At 58.6% G+C, this 8,082-nt stretch overlaps 2 protein-coding genes across 2 annotated transcripts in view; one reads left to right on the top strand and one right to left on the bottom strand.

The window, feature by feature from the left end:
• HYI (hydroxypyruvate isomerase (putative)) lies at positions 1 to 2,380 on the top strand (the record flags this gene model as incomplete). Its single annotated transcript, XM_006153834.2, is given in 8 exon segments — positions 1 to 26; positions 110 to 221; positions 1,239 to 1,353; positions 1,524 to 1,602; positions 1,688 to 1,737; positions 1,828 to 1,897; positions 2,008 to 2,142; positions 2,230 to 2,380. Coding segments are annotated over 8 exon segments (661 nt in total), but the record flags the coding sequence as incomplete, so codon positions are not given.
• Positions 2,377 to 8,082, bottom strand: part of SZT2 (SZT2 subunit of KICSTOR complex) — a 60,718-nt gene continuing 55,012 nt past the window's right edge. Inside the window, 7 exon segments of the mRNA XM_014589860.2 lie at positions 2,377 to 3,132; positions 3,298 to 3,366; positions 4,606 to 4,722; positions 4,849 to 5,254; positions 5,373 to 5,495; positions 5,647 to 5,800; positions 6,144 to 6,357. Coding sequence (XP_014445346.1) covers positions 2,989 to 3,132; positions 3,298 to 3,366; positions 4,606 to 4,722; positions 4,849 to 5,254; positions 5,373 to 5,495; positions 5,647 to 5,800; positions 6,144 to 6,357 — 1,227 coding nt within the window. The 3' untranslated portion in view covers positions 2,377 to 2,988.

Below are 8,082 nucleotides of genomic sequence, written 5' to 3'. Positions count from 1 at the left end.
GCTGGTGCTGATCAACACGCCCCCGGGTGCGCGGCTGGGCGGGACGGGGAGCCGCCTGCGCCGGAGGGCGGGAGCCAGAGCCGGGGCTGAGGCCGTCCTCTCTCCGCAGGTGACCAAGAGAAGGGAGAAATGGGGCTGGGGGCCGTCCCCGGGAGACAGGCGGCCTTCCGCGAGGGGCTGGAGCAGGCTGTGCAGTACGCCAAGACTCTGGGCTGCCCCAGGTACCTGACCCCTCGCCCCCTCTGTGACCCACTCCCCTGCGGCTGTTCAGGGTCAGGGAGAAGAGGACTCCAGGTCTCCACCAGCCCTTCTCTGCCTCCGTAGTCCTGGTCCTTTGCCAACTGCTGTTCGTAGTTACCTGTCACGTGTCACCATTTTGCCACTTTCATGCCCATCCCATGCTGGATCCCGTGCCCGGTGACGGGCTGACCAGGGCTGTGCTGGTGGGAGGGCGGCCTAGCCAAGAAAGCTGTGGCCCGGGGAGGTGCCCAGGAGAGCTGCCCACAGATGGGAGGCTCGCTGAGTCAAAGAGTAGGCTTTGCGTGATGGGCAGATGGTGCTGTCCCGGGTCAGGGCGCTGTGTGGGGGCCAACAGAATTGTGGTGTGGCCTTCAAGGGCTGGAGCTGGAGCTGTGGCAGGTGGGAGGGCTGGCATATCTGCTTGAAGTCCGATGTGGCTGAGAAAAATCAGCCGGTGATGGGAGGGGGTGGAAGGCTCAGAGTGGGCCCATCAAATGCCCAATCCTGCAGAGGTCAAACAGGCCCAGCAGGGACTAACAGCAGCAGGTCATCTGGTGAGGAGCCATGGGGCAGAATGGGAAGAGGCTAGGACACTGATGGCAGGAGAGCCCGTAGAGACCAGCTGCACGCAATGCTTGGGAAGGGCAAGGGTCGCGCTGATTTTTTTTTTTTGGAGAGGTTTTTTGCTATAGGGCGCGCTCGCCAGACAGAGAGAGATAGAAAGTGAGAAATCACCCCCAGGGGGGATTGGCCACGGCCACAATGCCTTCTCCTTCGCCTTCTCCTTCGTTCTCCTCTGGGATCTTGGGCATGCATGCACACGGGGTGGCGCTGATTTTTAAAGATGACTTAAGCATGCGCATAGGCTGAGGTGGAGGGCCAGGGCAGGGGCTGAGGCCCTGGAATCCAGCCTGAGGCTGACACAGCCCTGCCTGACCCTCTGGCTTCAGCATGGTGGCTCAGAGGCCACATGAAACTGAGGGGTGATCTGCCCACAGAATTCACCTGATGGCCGGCCGCATACCCCGGGGGGCCGATCGCTCGGTGGTCAAGGGGGAGATGGAGATGGTGTTCCTGGAGAACCTGAGGCATGCAGCTGGGGTTCTGGCTCAGGTGAGACAGCTGGAGATGTGCACTTACACATCGTGTGTGTGTGTGTAAGAGGGTGCACAGTGCAGGGGACAGATGAGGCATGAGGCTGGGCCCAGGTTGGGGAGACGGGTGAGGGTGACCTGTTCTGGCCAGTGGGGAGCAGCTGCAGCCAGTGTCCAATGCCGTGCTAGGAGAACCTCGTGGGATTGCTGGAGCCCATTAACACCCGCATCACCGACCCCCAGTACTTCCTGGACACGCCACAGCAGGGTAAGCCTTCAGCCCGTGGCCCCTCCATCCCATCCCGTCCCACGCTCTCCTGAGCCTCACAGCCCCCTCCCTTGTTCTCCCCCAGCGGCAGCCATCTTACAGAAGGTGGGGAGACCCAACCTACAGTTACAAATGGTGAGTGGGAGGGGTGCTTCTTGTGCTCCCCCATGTGGGGAGAGTGGTGGTGGCCCCAGGGGCCTCCGACTGTAGCATTCTCTTCCCCAGGACATGTTCCACTGGCAGATCATGGACGGGAACCTGACAGGGAACATCCGTGAGTTCCTGCCGATCGTAGGTGAGGAGTCCCTTCTTGGCCCCTTCCTGGGCCCTCCTGCCCCTTCAGTCCCCCGTGTCTCCCAGGCCTTGGCAGGAGCCTGGGCCTCATGTGTGCCCCATCTTCCCCAGGACATGTGCAGGTGGCACAGGTCCCAGGCCGAGGGGAGCCAGACAGCCCTGGAGAGCTGAACTTCCCCTACCTGTTCCAACTGCTGGAGGATGAAGGCTACACAGGCTTTGTGGGCTGCGAGTATCGGCCTCGAGGTGAGGTCTGGGTGTGGCCCTGGGGAGGGAGGCCTGGAGGGACAGGTACTGACAGAACTGTTCTCTACTGCCTCCCTCTCCCCATAGGAGACACAGCAGAGGGCTTGAGCTGGCTCCGCTCATACTGGGACAGGCACGGTCACCCACAGGCTGGCCAGTGAGGTCCTGGACACCACCCACATCCCTCCCTGGACAGAGTGTCCAGTCTCCTCCTCTGAATTAAAGACCACCTGCTGCACGTTTTCATGTGTGTTACGGGGCGGGGGACACACAGTGTCTAACACTTCGCTTCTCTGGCTGCTTCCTTCCTAGCTGGAAGGGACGTGGCTCATGCGGAAGCCTCCAGTGGATGCCGGGGTTGCCGTGGAGGTGGAAGAGCTTCTGAGCCCACCTCCTCACTTAGATGAGAAACCGAGGGTTCAAGAACAAAGGGACTTGGCAGTGGTCACAGGTGCCTCAGGGACCGAGCTAGGATTGGAGCCAGGGTGTCAATGCAGTGGCAACGTCCTGCAGGGATGTGACGTGGGAAGTGGAGACCAGAGGGCTCCAGGGGGCAGTGGCTGACAGGGACCTACGGCTGGAGGCAGGCTCAGGCGGGCGAGGAGCTCTCAGGGCGAGTGCTTGCCGCTCGGTGTGAAGGACCCCACTCTCCAGCAGGCGGGAAGGAAGGAGCCCCTTCTGGAAGGGCTCTGGCTCCTGAGATTGGGAGCTAACCTGACCCTCTGCAGTCCTGGGGCAACAGACCCAAGACAGTCACAGAAGCTTGGGTGCCACTCTGTCCAGGCATGCCCTGGGCACGCAGAGGTCCACGCTGTGAGAGCTATGGCACACCAGTGGTCTAGTCCCTCAGAGGAGGCGGGTCCAGAGGGTGAAACAGGCTGTGTTGATGACAGACTCCAGGTGGTGGTAGGTGGAGACCAGCTGGGCAGGGGGACTCTCACTGTCCTGGGGCTGCACTGGGAAGGGCTCCCGGAAAACCACCGTCAGAGACTGGGGAGACAGCGGGGGTGGTGGTGAGAGGTCGGCCAGACCGGGGTGGGGGAGTGGGGGGGCAGGGAGCAGGGCTCAGGGAGGGTGGGCACCCGACCTCAGCAGGCTCTGAGGTACCTGGGGAATAGCCTCCCACTAGGCTGGCACAGAGCCCCCTGAGCTCACCGTCTTTCCCAAGTGGGAGTCCAGAAATACCAGCACAAAACAGTCGGTGAACTTCTGATTCAGCACGACCTGCAGCGAAAGATGAAACGGGGTGGGGAGGGAGGTCTGCCTGTCCTGAGAGGGCACCTCCTGCAGGACACCCTGTGGAGACTGGAGGATGGGAAGGGCCTGCTTCCATCACCACGATCCCAGCCAGACACGCGGTCACTCTGGACTGGGTCTCCAAGTTGAACCGTGTCCTCAGCCCTGCTGCTCTGCCAGTCGGCCTCTGGGCTGTGTCAGAATGAGGAGTTACACTTGCTTCCGGGGGCCTGCACGAACTGACACCAACCTTCATACCTGGCGTGATCCTGCCCTGGGTCTGACCTCCCCTGGGACTGTCCCGTGTCTGTCTGCTAATGCTCAGCCTGGGGACCGTCCCTGGGTGACTGCTCCCACAGTTCTGGTCCCCACCTATGACGGGGGTGAGGGTGTGGACCTCAGATCTAGCTCACCCTAGGCTGAACTATCACCCCTCCCCCAAACCCACTCCTTCAGCGTTCCCTCCACTCATGGGGACCCCCATCTGCCCACACCCACCTGTACTCTGCAGCCTTATCCTAACTGACCTTGGCCTTTCTGGGTTTGTACCTCCTGAAATGGATATTCCACACGAGTATGGTGTTGCAGGCCCCTCGCCAGCTACTTCTTTCTCATCTGAAATCTCTAGAACACCTCCCCTGCTGATCCATAGCTCTCTTCGGGCTCATTTCTTCCGTCTTTTTAATCCCCTGCACTCCTGCCTACCCTGGTAGCTCTTTTCTCTCTGCCTGTCCTGTACAACCAGGCTTTCAGACTTCAATGTGTTCACACATCACCTGGGACTGCTATTAGTAAAAGGCAGACCTTGGGTCAGCACCCAGGGGCGGGCCAAGGGTCTGGATTTCAGCAAGCTTCCCCGGACGCTAATGCTGCTGGTCTGAAGACTGTGCTTTGAGAACAAGGCTTCCCGGCCCCAGAGGTCCCTTCTGGGACAGCAGCCTCCAGGGCCAAACCCTGATAGAGTTCGAAAGCTCCCAGCTCTGTCACTTCCAGAGTGTGGCCCTCAGGATCTCAAGTCAAGGTTTGCGATCGGGAGAGCCTTGGAGGACCACACACTGCTTGCTGCCAGTGCGTGAAGGGGTTCCCACGTGTCTCTGTAGTCCCACCCAGCGAGGCCTGCCTCCAGGGTTGAGCTTGTTTGGTCTGGCTGGGGCTCAAGGGGAAATCTCTCATCTTGGATGGGGATTTCCGCTGCTTCCCCATTTAGAGGAGGGACAGGGGACTCACCAGGTACTGAGTTCCCAAGTCTGGGCTCTGGAAATGGCGACAGCTCTGGGGAAAGCGGCTTAAGAGGACCTTGATCAGGCTCTGGTACCAGGACACCGTCATGGACAGAAAGCAGTCCTGGAAGAGAAGGTCCACGGCCTGAATCCACTGTCCCAGTCCCCTTGGGACTCCCATACTATCTACCCCGGCTGCCTACAGAATTCCTGGCATCCACCCTAGTCCTTTTGGAGCTCAGTCCCTTACCAGCTGGGGGTCAATGTCCCCAATAGATTTAGCATGAACTGCTTCTAGGAGCTCCTCCAGCTCTGCCAGGGCCAGGCGCCCTCCAAGCCGCAGTCGGTCTGGTCCCGGTGGTTCCAGCAAGAAGAGGCGCTTCCAGAGGGTATCTCGACGGCAGTGCCCTCCAGCCAGCCGCACCAGCTGAGGCAGCCGTGCCCGGGCCATGCCTACCTCTGCAGCCAGCGGTGGGAACAGAGGAGCTGGGCCAGGGGCTAGGACAAGCCCCGAGGCCTCCCCGGGGCTACCAGGTAAGCCCCCAGGAGCCTCTGGCTCAGGAGGTAGTCTGGGTGGCTTCCGGAACCGGCGCATGTCAGCAGTAAGTCTGGGGAAGAGCTCGCGTTGGCTGGTGAGCACCACGAAGAACTGCAGCCTGGGGTGGATGGGGTAGGAGCGGAGTGGTCACAGCGAGAGACACACAGGGCAAGAGTGGCGGGTGGGCTGGGACATGAGCACATTCAAGGTAGGGATCTGCTGACTGCAGGACGTACCGCAGGATGTGCCGCTCGGCCTCTCCTTGCTCCTCAAAGGGTGCGGCACAGTGACAGACAAGCAGAGACACGTCAAAGTCATCCTGGTGGCGAAGTCCCTCGGAGTCCAGGTAGGAGCCAGAGCTGTGCAGAGGTGGCCATGGAGATGTTGACTCTGAGGTTCTAGTGAAACCAGCCTACCCCTTCTGCCCAAGAACACGGGCCTCCCTATTGCAGGTATGATCCCACCTGCAGCCCTACCCGTGCGCAGGCTGGATGGCCCTCCCAGCCCTACCTGTGCCACGCGGAGACCAGGGCATATTCATTGTGTTCTGGGCCCCCTGGCCGGGCCATCCGCAGTGGCTTCATGTGGTATGAGCTGGCGTGGTCAGCCACGTAGTTGTACAGCTGGTGGGCAGCAATAAGTGGTGTGGGGAGCTCCAAGGTCCCTAAAGAGCAAGTTAGAGCAGACAGCAGACACTAAGCCTGAGATAGACATACTGATGGGGGTGGCAGTCATCGCTAAGGCTCTAACTTGTAGGCAGAGTGGCTTTGCTTTCCTGGGGAGCTCCCGAGTCCCTGTGGAGCACTGGAATAGGATGGGAGTGGAATAGGATGGGAGTGGCTCAGAATGGCAGGCATACTACACGTGACATAGGGTCTGTGCTTGGATAGGACACTGGCTGTGAAGGGCTAAGACGAGACACGGGGCAGACACCTAGTGACATGGCAGAGTGGTATGTGGTGGTTAAGATGTGGGACCCCGGCCTGGAGACACCCTTGGGCACTGACCTTGGTAAATGTGATTGCGGCCAAAGTGGGGTCCATCAGGGTGGTGAGCCAGGAAGTGCCGCAGGAAGGTGGTGAGGTGGTAGCCGTGCCGCAGCACCAGCTGGGCCCCCAGCACGTGCTGGTGCACGAGGCGCAGGTGGAAGTCGTAGCTGAATGAGTGCACATGCATCAGGTCCCGCACCTTGTCACACTCCTCCGTGAACAGCATGGACAGCTGGGAGGCGGCAGTGGGGACTGGTTAGGGGGTAGCACAGGCTGCCCAGTGCACACTCCCTCCTTCAAGGGAAGGGGAGGCTCAGCAGATCGCCTGTGCTGCTGTGGCCTGGCAGAAGCCCCTCGGCCAGAACAGCCCCCATGGGAAGCCCTCCTGATGGCGACGGTGTCACTTTTGTGTACTGTGTTGTTTCTGTTTACATGACAGGAGGACCCTTTGGAGAGACAGGGCCTTTCTACTCTGGACCAGATTCCACAGTCCAGTTTCACTGGTACAACTACATGCCGAGTGTCTACCATGTCCCCACCAGCTCCTGTCCTGGGTGCTAGGGACACGCAGAGGCAATCATCCACCTGCCCTCAGAAGCTTACAGTCTAGTGGGGAGATACGACAACCATCAGTCAGGGTAAGGGAGTAAGTGACACTGTGCACTAGATCTCTTCTCGTTACGTACCATGCTTGGTGCAGGTCTATGCCAGTGAAAAAGAGCAACATGGAGACCTGGCAGACCAGATGAAGAAACAGAGTGGGAGGCCAGGTGCCTTTCTCAAGGACAGAGATGCTGAGCCGAGATCGGAAGCCAGGCTTCCCATTTCTTCATGTAGTCTTTGTCCCGGTCACTGACTTTGACTTTCTCCCTCAGAAATGGCTGTGAGCACGTCTGTGTTAGTATCCTGCATGCAGTTTTCTATAAACTCTGTACTGCCACCAACAGAACTTGGCTGGTCTAACACTGACTCAATGTCTGAAGCTCAGAAGCAAAGGCTTGGCTTGCTAGAGTCAAGTTGTGAGCCTCCACGTAAAGTTACTTCTGGGATTTATTGTTTTTCCTTTAATTTTGAAATTTGAATACTGAATCTTCAAACTTATAGATCTGCCTGGGTCATTTTAGTGTGGCTGAAGCGAGCATGTGCCCTGGATCCTTTTAAACTTTTGAAGCTAATCTACTGAGTTATGCTTGTATCACTTTGTTCCCTGGCCCATCACTGATAGAAGATTTTGGTTTGGATTTGTATTCTGTTCAATTAAAATCTGTGTAACAAACATAAAAAAAAATAAAAATAAAAAAGGAGGCGATGTTACGGAAAACCAAGCGATGATCAAGGTAGGCCGGGTGCGTGTTGCTTGTCAGCAAGCCCTCCCTGGCCCCTTCCCACCTCTCCAGCTTTCTCTGCCTGTCATGCTGCACGCTCTCCGCAGGACCACCATACACCATCCCCTCTGCACTCTATTCCTGTGCGCTTTGTCTGGAACGCTGCTCTCCCTGCCCCTAAAGCTGGCTAACCACCATTCTGAGTGCTCCATCTTGCACATTCTTCCAAGGCTACGCCGGGGGGCCGCCTCTGACCGACTGAGCCCCTGATGGAAGGAGAAAGGAGGGCAGACACAGGGAGCAGCATGGCTCCGGGTGGAGGTCGCTGGTACTGAGCTTGTCGATGGGGACGCGTGGTGCTGGGATGGCAGGGTTGTGGCCCCCCTCAGGGTCCTGGGCCTAGGCGTTAATAGGAAGGGGCGTGCATGACTGCAGAGGTCAGACTAGCCGCTCTCAGGTGAGACACTACTCTCTGTGCTGCAGTTTCTCCGTCTACTATGGAGATAATGTAAAGGTTTCATGAAGTTAGAGGCATGTGATAAATGGAAATAAACAAGGATGGGCCCCAGTCCCACAGAGACCTCAATGTTCCCTGGAACATACCACTTAACCTTGTATCTGTACAGCAGGAA

This window comes from Tupaia chinensis, unplaced genomic scaffold (genome assembly GCF_000334495.1).
Source record: "Tupaia chinensis unplaced genomic scaffold, TupChi_1.0 Scaffold000387_1, whole genome shotgun sequence".
NCBI classification, from domain to species: Eukaryota; Metazoa; Chordata; class Mammalia; order Scandentia; family Tupaiidae; genus Tupaia; species Tupaia belangeri.
Note: the sequence above shows the minus strand (reverse complement) of the source record. Positions and strands in the feature narration are given on the sequence as shown.